Here is a 20,583-nt window from a genome sequence, read left to right as displayed (position 1 = left end):
CAGAAGTCTACTTAAGACTCTTTGCTCCTAAGGGCCTACGTTATTTTATTGCCTGAACTAGTAACAAAGAGGTGGGACTTCTCGCTCCCCAAAACTGATACACAATGGATGATTTTTGTTTCTTCATACTACCCACGTTAAAATCTTGGCTCCACCATTTGTTAACTGCTTGGCCTTGAGCAAATCATTTAATTCGTCTGTGCTTCGGTTTCCTTCTCCGCCAGATAGGAATGACTATCTCACATCGTTATCAGTATTATGTGAGTCAAAATCCGTAAGATGTTTAGACCGGTGTTTGACTAATAATAATCAGTGTGTTTTTTTTTTGTTGTTTTTTCAGTTTCTCCTCTGTGGTGGGGTAATAACTGAAGACTACATCCTTTTTAGAAAGAGCATGAACATGGGTTCAAACATTTGAAAAGACAGATGAATGCACTGAGCAATCAGTAAAGATCTCTTCTGGCATCACAGCCTTTGGCAATCCTGAGGCTGAAATGCACCCAAGTGGTAGGTCCGTGGAACATTTCTGCTTCTGCGACAATTATGACACGAATGCTCTTTAGGTCATCCAGAGGAAAAATTAAACTTCTTATTAAAGGATAGTGGTTTTCAACAAATCTGTTTAAAATTTTTAAACTGATATTTAACTTCTGTTGCCTAAACTAAGCTAGTACCTTTGAACTCCATCATGAACGTGTTGTTAGGTAATGATAAAAGCCAAAACAATTATTTTACAAATCATTTTTGGTCTTTCTCTAAAAGGAAAACACAGAGGCCTATTTGCACATTAAAAATACTCAACCTTAATGATTTGGGTACTATTAACTAATATTCCAAAATATCTTTTCAACCAGTACTCTCAATAATGGTATAGCTGACACACCGACATTTAAGCAAGATTCTCAACTCAATACTCAATCGTTTCCAGTGCTAATATCTTATGTGTATCTGAGCTTAATCTAAGAGAAATATTATAGTACATTTAATATACAATTTCGGTCTATTATGCTTTAATATCGCCATTTACAAAGCTGCTGATTTTTCAAGACATTCCAATACAGAATCAAAAAAAAAAAAAAAAAAAAGCTAGCACCTTACTTCAAATATTTTATACAATTTAAAAACTTAATAGAAATACAAAAATACCACTCAAATTGAATTAAATGTTAATAAGACTCTAATAAGTTTTAAATTAAGAATACTGATAGTTTCTGTGACAAAAAAACAAAAGATCTTTCACAAGAAAAAAAATGAAAGGAACATCAGCACAAAGAGAAATACAAGTGAATTTCCTTACTGTCAAGACTCCTGAACAAATGCATCACTTCCTTTAATAATTACTGTTTATTGGGGCACCTGGGTGGCTCGGTCGGTGGAGCATCCGACTTCGGCTCAGATCATGATCTCACAGTTTGTGGGTTTGAGCCCCACATCGGGCTCTGTGCTGACAGCTCAGAGCCTGGAGTCTGCTTCGGATTCTGTTTCCCCCTTTCTCTGTTCCTGCCCCTGCTTGTGTTTGCTCTCTCTCTCTCTCTCAAAAATGAATAAACTTAAAAAAAAAATTTACAAAAATAATTACTGTTTATCAACTACTAATTACCGCACCATAAAAAGTCTACATGTTTGATGTGTTTTGGTTGAAAATAATAAGACATTTACAAGACCGAGAGTGAGAAAGAAGCTTTCCCAGTCCTCAGTGATGGCACACGCAAGCTCGGGAGCAGCACTTGATCTTGATTATTGCCTTGAAGGTCTCCCCCATCCCGGGCACTGAATCCAGGGTGATTCAAAGGAAAACTGCTTCCTGGGCTGCCTGTGCGTCTGGGGCTGTGTGTGGGAGCCCTCAGGTACTCGGGAGGACAAATGCACTGGCTGGGAGCGTCTGCTCCAGAACACTCTGGAACACGGGAACACGGGCCGGCAAAACACAACAGTGCTCTCCGCAGGATCAGGTCTACGTACACTTTTCACATGTTCCAGCGGTTCCTAAACCTTTAGATTTCTCAACTGATATGATTTCAGACGTAACACTGAGGGACTGACAAAGGGATGTCAACATTTTATGTATGCATAGATATTAAAATATTCATACGTGCAATAATGATGGCTGGACTTCTAAAAACACACCTAAATAGACAAATAAAATTGATCTGTTCTACAATTCAAGAGAAAAAACTGTTTTATGAGAAGTTCATTCCCTCATCCTTGGATTCCCCGTGTGCTGGCATTTGGGAGCCAAATAATGAGGCCTTCGATTTATTGAAGTGTGATTTTTAAGCTGAATTTTTTCAACACAACATTCTCTTCAAACAAAATATGACAGGAGAGTCTAACACAGACTACAAAAGCCGAAAATATGAGCAATGGAAACAGACAGGGCCCTTCGGGGAGGTAGGTCTCTGAACCGTGTCTGCTCCCACACAACGGAAAACCCGGCGGCGCACACTGGTTTCTCAAGCCCCTTCCAGGAGGCTGAGTATCTGTAATTCCTCTGGCTGGAAAACGAGGCTATCCCTGAGCCTCTCCATGGAAACCCCAGGCTCCATAGGGGCCGGGAACATTTAGTGTGGGAGTAGAAGCAGATTGTGGGGTCTCTGGCTGTAGTTTTGTTTTGCCCAATTCTGAAATAAATAAACAGATCAAATAACAAGGGAAGAAACTGAAAAACACTTAAAAAACCCCAAGTCTCTTACAGAGTAAATGCAAAGTCGAGGTAAGGCACTGGACTAAAACTCATCTATTTAAAGTGCCAGCACTGCACCACAGCACAGGCAAGCGGCCCACGCATCAGAGGTTGTGTGGTAATTACTGGCTCACCCTTCCGTCCACTGAGCTTCAACATCTTTGAACTCCTTAAAGAGGCTGGAGTAATTCAGTATTTGCTACACACACACTCGGTAGATAAATGAGAAAATGAGCAAACGTTTCCAGGCGGCAACAAAACTAAGACTCATCCTAACCTAAAACCGGTCGGCTCCACTACATACAGCACTCTAATAGTCAATGAGAACAAAGGCATCGGTTTTTACCAGGGTACCGCTGGTGTTTTTTGGTAACGTGGGCAGCAGTTGCACTCTTAACCCAGACTAGACAGAACGTGGGCACGCTCGCCCGTGAAAGAACGCAGAAGGATGGCCTCAAACGCCTCATCTCTACCGTGAAAGGTTTTAACCTTTCAGAACAGGTGTATGTGACAATTTGCATAATCTCATGAATCCTTTACCAGGACTGCGAAACTCAACAGTGTGTGTACCTCGGACGCATGAATAATAAACATCTAAGTCTGCTCAACTATTTCCCGGCTTATGACTAACATCCTCCTCCTCTTCAACAACCCAAGAGTTTCAATCTGACAAAAACACCCCAGGAAAAGTCTTTGACTCAAGTTCGAGTAAATAACGCTTGCTATGGAAGTAACAAAATTTCCTTTTATTAATGAAGATGGAAACCAACCAACCAAGCACACATGCATATATTAAAAAAACAACAAAACACGACAGAAACAAAAACAGCTGTCACTGTGATTCTACATGAAAGACTACAGAAGTCCAACAAGACTGCAAAACAGTGGAAAGAAGGTAGGAAACAAAACTGGTAAGAGATAAAAGCATGCCAATGACTCAGAATGTTAATGCAAGTCAGAGAGGCTCACAAAGTTTTAATAAAAAGGCGTCCAATTAGAATACGACCTGAATTTCACTACTTCCTCCAAAAATAAAAAAATTACAAGAAGTTAACAGAAATAAATCAGAACCCCCATCATGCCACATTCGAATACTGTGACTGTGTTCAACCCTCTAATAAACGGCCTTTCAGTAATTAACATTTAAGCCATGCACTTCCTTGATTTAAGCAATGAAGGTTGCCAGCTGTCGGCACACCCAGAAGATCCTCACCCGTCAACGCATCTACAAATTCGTCGTCTTACAAATCTCAGCTCCTCTCTACCATTCACTTTTCCAGGATACTGTCCTACTACTTTGATTTTCTCAAAGTTATCTCTAACTCTTAAAATGGAGAAGAATATTATGCCTTCCCCCCCCCCCCCCGCACACTATTATGAGAAACAAGAACCACACCCCAGTCGTAATTAGCAGTAAGTCCACAAATAAGCTAGAAATTCTAACAAAAGACGAGGCTAACACTCTGGTTAGAAGTAAAGTCATTTCAACCAAGGATTCCACTTCATGTGCCATCACTACTTTGACATTTTAGGATATGTAATCTAAAATCACTCTTCATTATTATATAGCTGTTTACATTGGTCTACGTTTCAGTCACGTTATGATTAGAATATATATGTATATGTTTAAAGAAAATACAAATATCGTCAAAGGCACATCTGAAAATAATTTCCCCCATGGATATAGATTATAACTTTAACATACTTTTCATATATTCAGTACCACGAAAAAGTCCAGATTATTAACCAACTGTGTAAGACCTTCATCAGGAAAAATATCTCAGAGAGTCAAGGTAATTCAGGAATTTTGTGGGAAAAGGGAAAAGAAAAATTACCCTATGGATAGAAGGGGCTTGGAAAAAAGTCAAAAGGCAATGGATGGGACTTGGGAAATGACAGATGTTTCAAAACCTATAAATCTTCACATTTGGGCACTGGAATTTTTAAACAAAATAGAGAAACAAAATGACTTCAATCTTTATTGATAAAATCAAACTGCAGAAAACTGTGTATTTAATATTACATTTTTACTTTGAAAGAAGGTAAAGGCAGTAATCTAAAAGGTAAGTTACTTCAATCATTTTATTTTCGTACGCGCCACCACCAGGAAAGAGCAAGCTCTATTTTCTGCTTCATCTGATGAGTTGGTAGATAAAGTGACTCCAGGGCGGGTGCTATTAAAACAATCAGCCCTCATGCTCTGGGCTGCAGATCAAGAAACAGTCTTACATTTTTCTCCAGCTCTGAACTGGCTCAATTCCGACTTCCTTCATCCCTCTATCTCCAAATTAGTAATTTACTAGAAGAACATATGAAGTTAGTATTCGCCTTTTTTAAATCATATATACTCTTTGGTTGAGGCTAAAATCTTATAAGACTTCCAAATAAAATAATGTAGCCATATCATAGGTTACAGTATCATAAAACTGTCCCCAAAATGTGTTACTGGCTGCTTTTGCACATTAGGCTCCCCAGATGACTTCGTAACAAAGGACATTTAAATTACGGAGAGTGTGCCTGGAAAATAGGGGGTTATATTTAAGGTATACAGTTAAATTTAAGCCACGTGTTTCTTAAATACTAAATTCTATTCAAACCCTTAAACCTGAATACCGATCCCATTAGGTATTTTCTGGCTTCAAACCCAAGAACTTATGTCATTATAGTCAGCTCTAACAATTCCTATTTTTAATTAAAAACAAAAACAGGATATAAGAAAGAAGCAAGGAGAAAGTAGTAGATTAAAATGACAAAACAGGAAGTCAGTCCAGGGAGGCTGATGGTAAATGATTGCACAAAAGAACTTTAAAGTGAAACCCTCTCTCCCGTAGACGTTACATAAGAGCATCTATGAAGAGGAATTACTTGTTAAAGTCACGGAAGCAAACATCAGAGCGTCTATGCCCTCTAAGTGCAAGCCTACCTCCTTATAAAATGAATCTTTATTTTTATTATTATTTTTTTTACCTGATGCTGTTGGAGCTCCTTTTCCATCAGCTATCGCTCTGGAAGAGGGATTCGTAAGCATCTGTGCGTCTTCCTTTTCTGGCCTGGGACATTCATGAGGACAAACGGGCTCTGGGGCGGGCGGTGCCGAAACTTCTGAGGCACGACTTAAGTCAAGAGGGAGACAGGGTCCCAGCTTCTGGAGTGGCAAATGTGCAACATCGGGCACTACACAAGATAAAGGATGTAACAGAATATTAACAGAGGTCGACGGGCTCGGTAAGTATCAATGTGGAGTAAAACGTTATCTGCGTCAAATCTCGCCTGACCTAAGGGCACTCAATAAATATTTGTAAACAAAGTGCTTTTAAGTCTAAAAGACGGAAGAAGGAAAAAGTAGTAACTTCTTAATATTTTAATAATCTTTATCTCTTTTATGTTTGGTTCTATACGAAATCAATATACATTACCCTCTGGTACTGAAGACTCTTGCTGATTCTGAGAACTGATGGAGAACATGCTCGCATCAGTGGCTGGAGAGGGAGGAGAAACCTTTTCTATGGAATCATCAGGCATGGGCAAGGTGGCTAAGCGCTGAGATCTTCTTCTCCGCTCACTATGCTTGAAAGGTCTAGGGGGGTTCACAGGCTGTGGAGAACCTAGAAAAAGATCTTCAATGTTCACGAAGCAGATACATGCCAGGATCATCTTATAATATTTAAGGAGATAAATGGGAAAAATGATTCAAATTCTGCCCTCTGATGGTGTTAGGTATCCACAAGGAACGGCATGTTCCAAAAGTAATCAAAGGCAAAAACTGTGCCCTCATTCACAAAAAGCTAATCAAAACTTCTAAGGTCTAAGGCCTACTAGAACCAAAAGAAAATAACATGGAACATGGATTTCAGGTAGTTTCCCAAGTGACAGTCTACAGTTAATTCTCTAATTGTAGATCATTGTGTTAGTTGCCATTCTTCCTTTGGGAAAATAGTCTGTATAGCTGAGATTTTTAAAAAAATTAAATATATATATATAGATAGATAGATCTCTTTAGCTATATTACAAATCTAGAAACTCTAAGGGACAAAAAGGCAGGGGGCATAGGTGACAAAAATCTGACATGCATTGTAGAGTCAGTGCTTTACTTGCCAAAATAAAACTAACGTACATTAAGTTTATCCCACCCTCGTTCCCACAAATGGATTTTTATAAACATTTTGGGCCTGATTCATTAAAAAAAATTGAACACAAACAACTTTAAGTACTTATTATAGGCAAATAATGAGGACTTTAAGATATAACACTGTTCATTCTTGCCCTCATTTTTTTTTTTAATAACTAATTTGGTGGGTCAATTAAGCATCCTCTAGCTAGGTAACACAAAAGTTTGGAAATCTGTGGGTTTTTTTTTTTAACCTTTAGTTTTCTTCTTTTTACGGGGCATGTAAACATGTTGAAGAATTTAGAACAGACAGGATTACACAGGCCAATATACTCATGTTAACTGAGAAGGAGGAAACAAGAGTGGTTGATGCTTTGGGTACTTAAAAATCATATTACAAAAATCAAAATAAAAAAAAGACATGGTGATAATTGAAAAAAGAATGAAAGAATAAAATTCAATTGCTGTAACACTGTGGCTATAATACCAAAATATAAAACCATTTCAAAATAAAATACTTGTCAATGTCACGTGACATTGTGGTGCCTACTAACAACATTATGTTATTTCGTGGTAAATGCCAAAATGAAATGAAGCTTACGAGGAAACGACTGAGTTTTTCTGTTCCCATTCTCCCTACCCATTTATTAAAAAGGACAAAACCAAAACAAAACAAAACAAAAAAAAAAATACCAACGCCTGCTCAAAAATTCAAAAATACAGTTTGGTAGAAAATATGGCAACTGAATTGGGAGAAAGAGACTATATTTGGCTGATGAAAGTCTCCTCGATGCCAACATTTTTAATTGTTGTAGAAAACATGATATGGAAGAGTTCCTAAGAACATGTGTCTTCACTTACGAATCAGGATACTAGTTCGCTTGTGTGAACTGCCGAAGGGAAGTATCTTTTATCCAGCGACTTCCCAGGTCACAGCTTTTCAAACCGTCTCTAACTGAGAATACGGAACTAACCGGAGGAGCAGAGGGTCCATACAAATCTCCGTTTATATATGCAGACCCACGTTGGAAGGCTATTTTTAAAAAGACTAAGTTAACTCTTGAAAGATCAGTGGTACTGAAACAGTAAAATCTTTAAAAATAAGATGAAGGAAGCGTTCTTCTCCCTTCCTCAGTAAGAATACACGGAAGTCTGAACTCCAAATCCCAGAACAAGAATGAATAAAACCTATCGCGGGGGGCTACAGACAACTGGGAACAAGAACTAAATCTACCCATGAGAACAGTCTTAGGAGTTGAGGAAAAACATTCAGTGTGAGTCTCTTCCTAGCTCCTTGTTTTGGTTTGGTTTTTTGTAATGAATCAGGCCTCTCATTGTGCTCGGATTACTACTAATCGAGGAGAGTCAAACTACAGAATTTGCGCCATGAAATGTACAGTCTCTGTACAGTCACTCAGTCAGAAATGTATATGGTTTTTGCCCCTGAAAATAGTTTTAAGCCTTCCCTGTCAGATCCACTTAAGTCTGAATTTTTAAAAAGCAACTTCATAAAAATACAATATAACTACAATCAAACTGTTTTTAATGTATCTTATAGGATAAGTAACTATTTTTTAAAAATCTGTGCTCACTAGTTTTATTTATCACTGAAGAAGAAAGCTGAGATACAAGCGTCAAATCCTCGACTTGTATTAATTCTGGGGAAAGTGGTGATTTAGGGGGTTTTATACACCCAGAAGAATCTCCAGATTCATGTTTGCATTTCTTGCTGCGAGCCTTCCCTGAAGACAAAGTTGAGGATAACAGTGCAGGTTTCTGAGTGTTGGCAGAACTGCTAATGTCAGCTTCATTTTTTTTCTGACTTTGAGGTTTAGGTGAAATCGCCTGAATAAATAATAAAAAATTGATATTTTTATTTTGGTTTCTTCATTTTTGTTCTTGTATTCTATTTTGATTGTTAAGCAACTTTAGTATCCAAAAACATTGTTAAGCAACATGTAACATTTCTATTACAAATGAAAAACCAAAAAGAACCCCACAAATTATTAACTAAAAGTTGAATAGGCTATCTTTAAAGGGATGCTGTCGGCTTTTGGTCTACATTTGGTTTTTTTAAAAAACTGTATTATTCATCATATTTTCGGAATATAAAATGATAGCTTGACGGACAAATATTTTCACGGTATTAGACTGAAATACACCTCTTTTGAAACTTAATTGCCAACTACGTCGATAACAGGTAAATAAACAGCACTTCCACTGTTCAGATGCGTTTAACTGAATACATTTAAGCTTCTGACTTTTAGATGTTTTGTTAAAAAACAATTTCCTTTATCAAGTTGACTGCAGAAGTCTAAGTAGACAGCTTCCCTTTAAAGAAAGATCTCAACAGGAAAACAATGACCAAATTAACGAAACATTATCTTTAACTCATTTTAGTGCTGAAAGCTAGAGTTTCATAAGCATAGTGCGTCATGAAATCAAAGCCACCAGCAGTACAGAGTTAAAAGACTAAAAAACAATACAAAGCAAGCAACAACAACAACAACAAAAAAAACCAAGGAGTAAAACCAAGTGTAAGTTAAAAACATTGGATTTAAAAACAAAATACGTCGCATTCTTAGATGAGAATTTTTACCTTCCTCCTGCCAACTGATACTTTTAAAAAAAAATTAGAACTTTGTCAGTTCTTTCATAAAGGATATCTTGGTTCATTTGGCAGTATAATTTCCTCCCTATTATATAGAAATTTATGTGAATGTGTCCAAAGACAACAGAGAATAGCCACATTGGATGGATTTACAATCTATGGTGTTGGAATGCCTGGGCTGTATCTCTTTCTGATACACGGACCTGAGAACAAAATAGGAGATACCCTTTTAAAAAGTAATCTATGCTAAGATAGGCCTCTCTACAGACTTAAATTGCTAACGCTATGAACAGCATGCTTGTCCCCAGGAAACCTTTTTACTTCCTTATCTTTTATGAGGGATGACCATCAGGTCAGCAGTCTGTGGTTCTCTGGAACATGAAAGAGCATCGTCTGGGGACCAGACAGCTTTCTGCTCCCGCTAACGGACAAGGCGCTCCAAGTCTGATGCACAGTTGGTGCCAAGTAGATAGAGCACCTCGCGATGCTCTGCAGGTGGCATGCTGGACGCGCCACAGAAAGGGCTGGTGGCAAGTATCCCCTTCAATCGGTTGTCATCATCTCTAGTCTTGAACTTACTCATCATGCGTGTGTACAAGTGCAGATTAATCGTTTGAAAAAGTACTCCATAAATGGAAAGGAGTCCTAAACTTATCATAAAAGGTGTTGCCAGAAAAGTAATTAGAGCCATTACTTGTAAATAAACAATTTTATTGTTCATCTTCACATATGTGAGAGACATCACTACAGCATCCATTACTCTCAAGTTACAAAGTTATGAAACAAGATTGAAAACTGAAATTAGTATCTTGATAAGGTGCTTAACTTCTAAACAAGGACAAATTAACATTTTTAAAAACTTACTGAATTATGCATCTAATGCAGGTTTTATCCAAAAGTAAATATAACATGACAATTCCCTAATACAATTAAATAATCTATAATTAATATCTGAGAATTGGGGTTCAAGACCACAGTTTGATTTTTTTTTTAAGTGTCAATAAAGAAAATCCATTAGCACAGTAAGTTCTGGCTATAGGCCTGTTATAAATCTATGTCATGAGTGACATTCATGATTTTACTCATTAAGACAACAGAGGTTAGTGACAATCGATGCCTCTCCTTTAAGTCTATCGTTCATACCAGCACTTGTAATTAAGAGTTTTATAACTCGGCTTTTTAACTTTGAAGCAGGGCGAACAGCATAAAAATTGTTGGGTTACAAAACATTTTCACAATGATATCAATCTGAATGACAAAAAATGAGGGAACAGCATCATGTTCCTTAAAAATCTAAAATAATTTACAAAGTTTTCAGTAATGACTGTTGGTCTCTTTGTTACAAAACTGGCAAGGACTCTCAAAATGCCTTAATGATGCAAACACACAGCCGAGTTACTCAATTTGTCTTTCTTTTTTTTATAAACTCAATTTCCGAATGCTGTTTTCTGTACTTCTCTCTGAAATGAGCCCTGCCCTCGCCACTAATTTCCACATAGAAGAAGTAATCTTCACAATCACATTCACCGCAGCAGGATTGTGCATCATGAAAGATTGACATTGTAATGAATTTTCCAGAAACATTTTATTACCAAGTCCCTGATTTATTGCATTCTGAGAATACCATAAACAGTGGTGAAAATACAAAATATTGTTATATATGGGACGTTGAATATAGTAATACACAGTAAAAAAAAAAATCACTTAAAATTTGGTTGATATACTGACAATAACGGCAGAGACTTAACCGCTTGATGATCACAGAAAATCAGAAGGTATGATTCGCTGACATATTAATCAATTTAAAAGACCATTGATTTCATACAACATTAATGGAGGCACCAAAACAATGCACTGTTATCAAATCAGGCCTAAAATAACCCTGAAAAACTCAATACAATATCAATTAAATTTGGACTGTTTTTTAAAACGCATAGAGAGAAGAGCAGAAGATACTCATTTTAAAGTCTTCTTTATTAGGCTACTAATAAAGAAAATTAAATTAATACAAAAAGGATATATTAAAACTACATTAAGGCTCAGATTTTAAAACAGGAGAACCAAGGAAATCCAGTTATGGCTATTACTGTGTTCTTATAGTCTTACAGTGCCCAAGAAGTTAAGCCCTTAGAGAATGTAAAAGCATGCACAGTTCATTATGTACAGGTACTGTGGGAATCTGAAGGTAGCCAAGGCAAAATCTAGCAACTGCAACCTTCACTTTTAAATTCCTCTATTAGGTGGTTTAAAGACAGACCCTTAATAGTTTTTTAAAATTCTTTTTTTTTGTAGTTATTAAAATATACATCCTAGCAAAAATGTATGGCTCATTGATCAATTCATAAAACACATAGTCAGTCTAACAACACCAATTGTTACAATATAAAAGAAACTTCTTACAAAAGAAGCTTTATTAGATGTCAAAAACCCTGTTGTAACTCACAAATGAAAAGTATTTGTGTAAGGGTCTTTTTGTAAGCTAGTTAAAGGTGATCCAGCTGGAAGCTTATACCCTGGGATGCCCGTCTCCAGGCCTTCAAATGTTGGAGATAAAGGCTTTAATGCCAGTCTACCGAAAGCAAACACTAGCAAAGTCTGTAGTTTATCTGCGTACCTCGGAGAAGGCAGAGTTAAAAATATATCATCAATTAATTAGCTTCCTATTCCCATATCCAATCAAAAGGGCAATTTCAATTACGTGGATACTATAGCTCCGTGATCATTCCAGTTGGGAACCTTGAAAAAAATCAAATGCTACCATTTCATACCTGCTCCAGCATTGGAGCCGTTTCATTGAAGTCTTCCTTTTTTTCAGCACCATCCACCCCAACAGCTTTGGATGCCAACAAACCTTGAGAAAAATTGTACAGAAATTGCTTATTAGAAAAAATACTGGCTTCTGATATAATCAACTTCCCCCAAATGTTAGCAGTTGAAATCCCCCATCCTTTTTAATATAGAGGATTTAATATAAAGTTTACTTGTCAAAAACATGAACACCCTTTATAATGACTCAAGGGACTGAATCAGAACTTGAGTTTTTTACACAATCAGTTCTCTGTAAAAAAAAAAAAAAAAAAAAAAAAAAAAAAAAAAAAAAAAAATTACTCCTAAAGATATCCTTAAAAAAAAACATACGCATACACATTTTAATTCTACGACTTAATGTCTAGAAACCGAAGATTGGTTAGATTAACTAATATTCATAATATGGGCTTTGTCTATACAACTGAAATACAGACTTAACATCAAGATCTGAGAAATCCTTCCAAACATCTAGAAGACTTTGTTGTTGTTATATTATTAGCTAAACACACGACTCCCAATTTTTATTTCCACATGGATCCTTTGACCAAAGCTTTATGGGTTCATCCCTATACCCTGCTGTACCTTATCTTCTTGCAAAAGTGCCAAAAACACTGATGGATCTGTTCTATGTTAATGGGGGAAAAAGTGCAGGTCCTTCCTACATTCAACTTAATATTATAGAGCCTCATTCTATAAACTATGAAATAATTTAGGAATTCCAGTTTTCTCCAATGTGTATCACTAATTCTCAATTTTCGAGGACAGAATATTTTACCTAGAGTATATAAATCAACTTTATAAGACAATAAAACTCTGTCTTAATTTCTAAATTAAAGGCAGTTAGGGGCGCCTGGGTGGCTCAGACAGTTAAGCATCCGACTTTGGCTCAGGTCAGGATCTTGCATTCGTGGGTTCGAGCCCCACGTCGGGCTCTGTGCTGACAGCTCGGAGCCTGGAGCCTGCTTCAAATTCTGTCTCCTTCTCTCTCTGCCCCTCCCCCACTTGTGCTGTCTCTATCAAAAATAAATAAATGTAAAAAAAAATTTTTTTAATACATAAATGAATGAATGAATGAATGAATGAATGAATAAATAAATAAATAAATAAATAAATAAATAAAGGCATTTACTTGGTCAAGATTCTTTGCTAAGCACCTGACAAGCACTGTCAATATAGCCAAGTTTATAACGCTTGTATAATACAAGTATGTCTTTGCTTATGACCACTGGGCACATAAAAGGGCCCCCAAAATCATTTCTACCATTACAAAGTTGGCTACACAAGGGGCACCTGGCTGGCTCAGTCAGTTGAGTGTCCGACTTCAGCTCAGGTCATGATCTCACGGTCTGTGAGTTCGAGCCCTGCGTTGGGCTCTTGTGCTGACAGCTCAGAGCCTGGAGCCTGCTTCAGATTCTGTGTCTCTCTCTCTGCCCTCCCCTGCTCATGCTCTGCCTCTCTCAATCTCAAAAATGAATAAATGTTAAAAAAAAATTTTTTTTTAAACAAAGTTGGCTACACAAAACCTCTGCTTCAAAGGAAGCCTGTTTAACAATCAGCAACGTAACAGTTAACTTACTGCAGCAATTATACCACCTAGACTCCTGAAGCCGTCTATACAGTGTAGTTAATAGGAGGGGGAAAAAGTGCCCCCAGATGCCACATAACATTGAGCCATCCACGTGGCAACATCTCTTGGCTTTTTCAGGTAACTATCTTGAAGATGCTAAGTGATCTAAGTAGGAATTCAAATATTAAAGACGTATCCTTAAAGCAGTACTACAGGCAAGTGTTAAATTAGGCCAAAAGCACCTTTCCTTTTCTAGAAAGTTGAATATCCAGCACCCAGAATTGTAATTTAAAATCTAAAAGGGGCTTTCCATTTCTATTGTTTTACACAATGATTTTGACTTTTGACAGATCAGTGACTGATATTAAAAATGTATTTGGTCCAGTCTGAGATAACAATCTATATAGTTTGCTCACACGATATTAAATGTAGATTTAAACGGGGGTGGGGGGAAAGCCAATATAGAAATAATTTTATCAAAATCTTACAAACCATAGATTCAATCCTGATTATATTAATATCACATCTGAACATAGTTTTAGATGACTGAAACAGATGTAGCATGGTGTATTTCCTTAACATTTAAAACCATGTTCATTAGGTTTTTCTTCTCTAGCTAATATTTTTAAGAATCAATACTACTGAAATAAAAAGAAAAATAATTAGGGAACCAAGTTCTTTTGCAGGGAAATGAGTAGAGTTTCCACTTCTAATGTTTACTCAAACAGGACAAATATTTGGCTATTCAATCTATTAAATGTATCTTATATTTTGTTTCCTTTCATAGAGGTGGTAGAAATATTTTTTAAATCTCATCAATACATGGAAGAGATCTCAAATTACAAAAATAAGGTACTACAAGTTTTAAAAGAAACTAATTGAGGCATATTTGCAAATTTAAATTAGAATATTATAGACCCAATTAATTAAAAGCAATTCCCATCTAATGGTTTGTGATGGAAAAATAAAGCTTTGTAATGTTCTTATAAAAAGTAATGGCGCATTTAATAAAAACTACTCAAAATCGGATTAGAAAATTGCAATACTTGGAATTTGGTGAATTCAAATGCCTCAAATATGATCAAGAAAAAGCTTTTTCACACTTTGTATACATGCTATCTTACAAAAGAGGTACCAGATACAAACAAGAGGACAAAAATAAAAGTCTCTGAAAGGTCTCTGATTACTGCTGCCTTAAGAGGCTGTCCGAAATCTGTTTTCCTGGCCTGTGAATATTCTGGGTAAAAATGCAATATCCTTAGAAAATGAGAAGAATTAAGTGAAAGGAAAGAGATACAAATGAAGTTAGTTTTACTTCTTTGAAAATGCTTATTAATTATATATCACTAAACAGGTCCATCTCCAGAAGAACATATCTGTAACGATCTGAACAGAATGCATTATTCAGTTTCAAGATGTTACGCAAATATCAGATACAAGTAGAAAACCAAATAGTCCTAAGTCCCACCCACAAAGTTGCAATTTCTCAATACTGTACTTCAGCTGCAATATCACAGTTGTCTGCCTCTGCTAATAGGAATGCACAGAACAGAGGCCAGAGAACCCTGGGATGGCAAATGGCAGGAAGGACAAAGTAAGTCGTTAAATCTGTGCTCTCCTTTTCAACCAGGGATTCCAACACAGGGAATTCAGACAGAGGATTCAAACACAACATTCTTGCTGTGGGAAAAAGAATCGAATATTCTTGACATTATTATCAGTAACATGTACGGGCCCGTTCCAACCTCTGGGTTTTTTCAAATTATTTGTAAAGTTCCTTAAGCTGCACAAACTTTCAGCTGGCTGAAATTCTAGGAACTCCTACCAGTTGTAGAATCAGACCATGTGCCAATTGCTGATGTCTCTTCTTTCACTCCCTTGTCAATCTGTATTTTAAAATCTACTCAAATTTGCTTGCAGTCAGTCTGCTTGCAACTTTGTCCCAAAGCATGGGCTCTTGACTCGCTCCGTAAAATCGTCAATTCTAAATCAGTATGCATAAAGTATATTAACTATCAATAAGGTATATCACGTAATGAAAAACAAGTCTCTGGAAGGACATCTATACACCGTGCCACTACCGTTTCAGTATGTACTTATTTGGAAACCTCAAAAAAAGCCATCCTGTACCATCCCCTAAACAGAATTCACGTTTAGAATCTCTATAGCGTGGGACCATCGGGAAGTGAACAGAAAGAATGAAGACGGGAATTAAATTTATCCAGTGGCTGATCTGCTTATTTCCAGCTAGAAAGATTTCAAAAAAAAAAAAAAAGAAAGATTTTGAAAAGATTTCAAAAAAAAAAAATCTTCAAAAAAGATTAAAAAAAAAAAAAAGTGGGGGGAAACACATCAGAGCAGATAAGATGCTGCCATGACCACAGCCCTATTCCTCTCAGTAGCAAAGGGGCAGACAGACACGTGTTAAGTGAGCTTCATAAATTTAAAACACACCAAAACTCCATAACAAAATCACTATCTTGTATTGTTCTCATCTCTTTGTATGGTCTGCAAATGAAATGTACTACACAGAGGCAAGCCTGAGTTTCAACCGTTGAAAATAGTCTTATAAGATCTATTGTCTTTTTGCAGGATATAATTGCAACATGAAAAGAGAAACAGATGAACTATTAAAAGGATTACCATACATTCAAATTTTCAAAGTAAGTAAAGGAAAAAAACCATAATGGCTTCACATCCGTGAAATCTTACTCTTTTCTACTGCTGCCAAACTATCACTTGTTCTTTCGAGATTCCCAAGGGGAAGTAAGGACAAAGTCCCTTCACCTTGTGTTACTAAGCAACCAATATTAGAACTTCCTTGAGACACAAGGTAAAATGATTTTTTCCCTGCTATTGTCTTTTCAAGGCCACATGTAAATAACACATTGTTGTGGACTGAGCTATTTTCTTCTTTTATTTCTTTAAATGCCGGGCTTGAACTTCTCAGTAAGGCACATGTAAGAATATACTGCCCGAAACTAAAAGCAGGTTATCCAGACTGCAGGAAAACCCTCGAGGCTGGTAAGCTGGCAGGCACACCGAGTGAGTCAGCGTCAGCGTCAGGGTCATGTCCATCTCCCTCGGGCTTGGCCCCTGGTCTTGGCCCCTGCGGGAGCGTGGCTCTAGTCTTGGTAGCACCGGAGCCGGAAGCGCTTTCCTCTTCTTCCCCCTGCGCACGCAGCCCTAGTTTTCCATTCTGCTAGGGCCAAACTGAAGTCTCAAGCTGCCATCGGAACAACAATCACCGGATGACATCCTGGCTTTCTCCGAAGCTAACAGTTTCTAAGGAAAGGGTGGAATGGGTGAATTGATTTGAAATATTTCCTGTCCTGGGGCCAAAATATCCTTTATCAGCAAAAGGCACAAAAATAATAACAAATGGAAAGACTAAATATTCTCACCTGTTGAAACCAATCATAATCACTTAAGAAGAACACTGCGATAAAACAGTGGTTCTAAAGAACCCTCAGCTGCAGTCACTTTTCAATGGGATTCTATTCTTCAGGAAATGGTCAGAATGTTTAATTGACGTGTATTCTTCGATCTGACAGTGAAACCAAGCTTCTTCAAATTATTTAAAAGAATGCCAACAAAGGTTTATACAGCTTTATTAGGCCAAAGACACTAAAAACCATTTTGTCCTTAAAATAAGAACATACGATTGAATAATTAAAAGTATCTTAACTCTCCTTTTAACATATACTCAGAAAAACATGTTTACAATTTCTTTGAAAGACTAGAATCGCTAGGCTGAACAGGCCCTGCAAGTGACAGGGCCCTGGTATGACTGACCCTGCTTCCAACGCTTTTCCCATGACCACTAACCACGCCAAGACTGCCAGAGTTCTCGGCGCCCTAACACCCTACACTTCCTAGATTAAGGCAGGCATCGAGAAACAAGATGAGATTCTAGGAACCAACCTGAAGATGAAAAGTGTAAGAAACTTCTAGAAGTACTTTTACTTTGGGAATACAGATTCAGGACCTGAATTCAGTGGAGCATCCATCTTTCCAGCCATACTTGCTGCCATCTTTAATGAGCCCAGGCAAGAGTAAGAAGGTTTGTGTAGTAACATTTAGAACCTCAGAGACTGTGACCCCACCAGGCTGACAATAGCAGATGATCTGAGCCTTAACAGAAACTACTCCTGCCACCAAGGTGATTTAAAAACTATGGAATTTTATCTCATTTGATCCTATCCACCCTCACAACATCCCTGTGAGGTAGGCAGAAAATAGGTGACAGTTTTCACATTTCACAATAGAAAAAGCTGACAGCGTTGAAGGATGTTGACTCTGAAGAACCATAAAGTACCTGTCTTCCTCGTTAAGCAGTTTGTTACACTAAAACAAAAGATACATTTTGCTTTATTAAAAACAAACTACCCTAAAATCAACCCCTCCATTCCCCCCAAACCAAAAGAATCATTGTAGTTTACCAGTAATCTTGTTAAGTCGAGCTCTCTTTGCCTGAAATGAGTTGCCTTGGTTATTTTTCCTCTTGTTTGATAATGTGCTCTCTGGCTGTGGAAAGACCATCTTTGGAACGTTCTCTACATGAAGTCCTACTTTTAATAGAATACATATATGAGAGTTTATCTAGAATCCAAAGTTAAAACACATGATTTTTTTTAAAATAGCAAAATAGTAAAAATGCTTTGCACTTAGTTTTTTTTTTTTTTTAACCTAGTGCTTGACATAGAACTTCAAACAACACAAATTTCTCCAGACTGAAAAACTAGAAATAAAAAACTACCAAGTAGTTATTCTTTAGGAAAGAAAAGCAGGAAGAAAAGGACTTACTGCTTTTCCCATATTACATACCAAAACACATGCAGAAGCATTTAAAAAGTTAAAGAAAAAAAAAAAACACACAAAACAAACAAAAACTCCAAAGCCTACTAACAAGAACTTAAAAGTCAAGATCTGAACCCATTTCTATTCAAGAATACTGAGGGCACCTATTATCCAGTACCCATGTTAGACCAGTTATCTCTGGCTCCGTTACACGCTACAAAAGTTAACCATTTATGCTGGGGTGGGGGGGGGGGGAGCCCAATCATTTAACCACACCCCCAAATCACAGGTAGCCAGGGGTTCTGGCTTACTCACTATGAGAGTTCACCCTGCCATAGGAATGAACGTAAGAACATATTTTGTACCAAATGTTTCACTAGATGTGGGCAGATCTTCCTTCTTCTCAACTTCTGATGAAGCTATAGAAGTTGAAGTCTCTTCCTTCTTTGAAGGTACTTTAAACCATTTCCTCTCATCTTTGTCTTTATTGCTGTTAGCGCTGGTGCGAGGTTTGTTCCCTGTTTTATTCTTGGCTGCAGCTGCAGCAGCTGCTTTGACTAAAGCTATCCAATCCTCCAAAGGAAAAACACAAAACATGTAAAGTATTAAAAAATTAATCAAAATTTAATTACACTAATAAAAACACGTATCACATTTTCAAAGCTACTCTCGCGCAAATATAAAAATTGAATTAATTACATTTACAAGATAAATCATCAACATGGTAATTATCAAATTTAATGATCTAATGGCTTAGTGGGATTATATAACCCCTCATGAAACAGGTAAATATTCAATAACAAATATTCCTTCGCTATTATTTTCAGAGGAATAAAATCTAAAATAAAAGGGAAACCCTTTAACAAATATGGAACATTACATGACATTCTGTCTCAGTACTTTAGATTTAAATGGTAAACTGTGTTTCTTTTCTGAATACAACAAATCGTAGAAGAAATGAGAGAAAAATGCTTATGTTGCAATTCTGCAAAGGTTAAAAGAAATGCACTCCCAGTGAACAAATTACTATTCTTGGAAGAAGAAGTATGGACAATTTCACAGAATTCAAGATATGATTTAATTAATTTTTAAAGCTTTGACAGCTTGGACACCAACGTATCACAACAGCGTAATATTACTAGTTAAAGAAAAAAAGAGCCGCGTGATTTGACCAAGGTGTCTTACGTACATACATACGGTCAGGCTCCAGACTAATTTCCCTCACTCTATGACTTCCTGGATTTGTGCTGATTACCACTCTTCTCCGATGCAAGTATTTATTCTTCCTGTGTTTATATTTAAAGTTAACTGCTACATAATTTTTCTAAACTAAAAATGCTTATTGTAAAAAATACAGAGGGGCTCCTGGGTGGTTCAGTCTTAAGCATTCGACTCTTGATTTCAGCTCAGGTCATGATCTCAGGGTCAAGAGATCAAGCGCCACATCAGGCTCTGCACTGGGCGTGGAGCCCGCTTGAGATTCTCTCCCCCCAATCCTGCCCCTCCCCCGTGCTCGCTCGCTGTCTCTCTTAAAAAAAAAAAAAAAAAAAAAAAAAAAAAGGAACTATGTAAGAAACGTGGTGCTAACATTTAAATTTTCACAACCGAGAAAATTTCTTACAACAAGTATTTGTAATATTTCTACAAAGTATTTCTATTAATCTTCCTCTAAGGCCACTAAGCTTCAAAGAGACCAGCTCAAATTCAACCAAAATGGGTAATACACTAAATTTTTAGTCCAAGTAACTAAAAACTACTTCTCAACATCAAATACATTTACTTCACAAGTTATGTTAACAAACCTCAATCATTAGTCAATAGAGGCTGATGGTTGCTCAGTCTTGAAAATACATAGTGAAGACAATAAGCCACTAAAAATAAACAACCAACAAAGAGAACCTGTGTTTCTTTCTCTCCCCCATGATTGAAATGAACTAAAAATATCGTATGATTGCACCAAACTATTCATTCACCAAAGTTCTGTTCAACACCTTGCTACATGTGCC

General features: G+C 36.9%; 1 protein-coding gene across 26 annotated transcripts in view; it reads right to left on the bottom strand.

The window, feature by feature from the left end:
* PHF20L1 (PHD finger protein 20 like 1) overlaps positions 1–20,583 on the bottom strand; it is an 86,143-nt gene that overhangs the window by 38,060 nt on the left and 27,500 nt on the right. For 16 of the 26 annotated variants that reach the window (XM_043601786.1, XM_043601796.1, XM_043601790.1 and 13 more), the window contains 6 exons: positions 18,943–19,150; positions 18,220–18,348; positions 12,171–12,253; positions 8,384–8,636; positions 6,100–6,288; positions 5,651–5,857 (listed from right to left, as the gene is read on the bottom strand). In XM_043601786.1, the coding sequence (XP_043457721.1) occupies positions 5,651–5,857; positions 6,100–6,288; positions 8,384–8,636; positions 12,171–12,253; positions 18,220–18,348; positions 18,943–19,150 (1,069 nt within the window). Of the gene's footprint in view, positions 1–5,650; positions 5,858–6,099; positions 6,289–8,383; positions 8,637–10,092; positions 12,254–18,219; positions 18,349–18,942; positions 19,151–20,583 lie in introns of those variants that run through there. The other 10 variants (XM_043601789.1, XM_043601801.1, XM_043601794.1 and 7 more) reach the window with 2 other exon arrangements.

The sequence above is a fragment of the Prionailurus bengalensis genome, chromosome F2, assembly GCF_016509475.1.
Source record: "Prionailurus bengalensis isolate Pbe53 chromosome F2, Fcat_Pben_1.1_paternal_pri, whole genome shotgun sequence".
Taxonomy (NCBI): Eukaryota; Metazoa; Chordata; class Mammalia; order Carnivora; family Felidae; genus Prionailurus; species Prionailurus bengalensis.
This window is presented reverse-complemented; position numbering and strand designations above follow the sequence as displayed.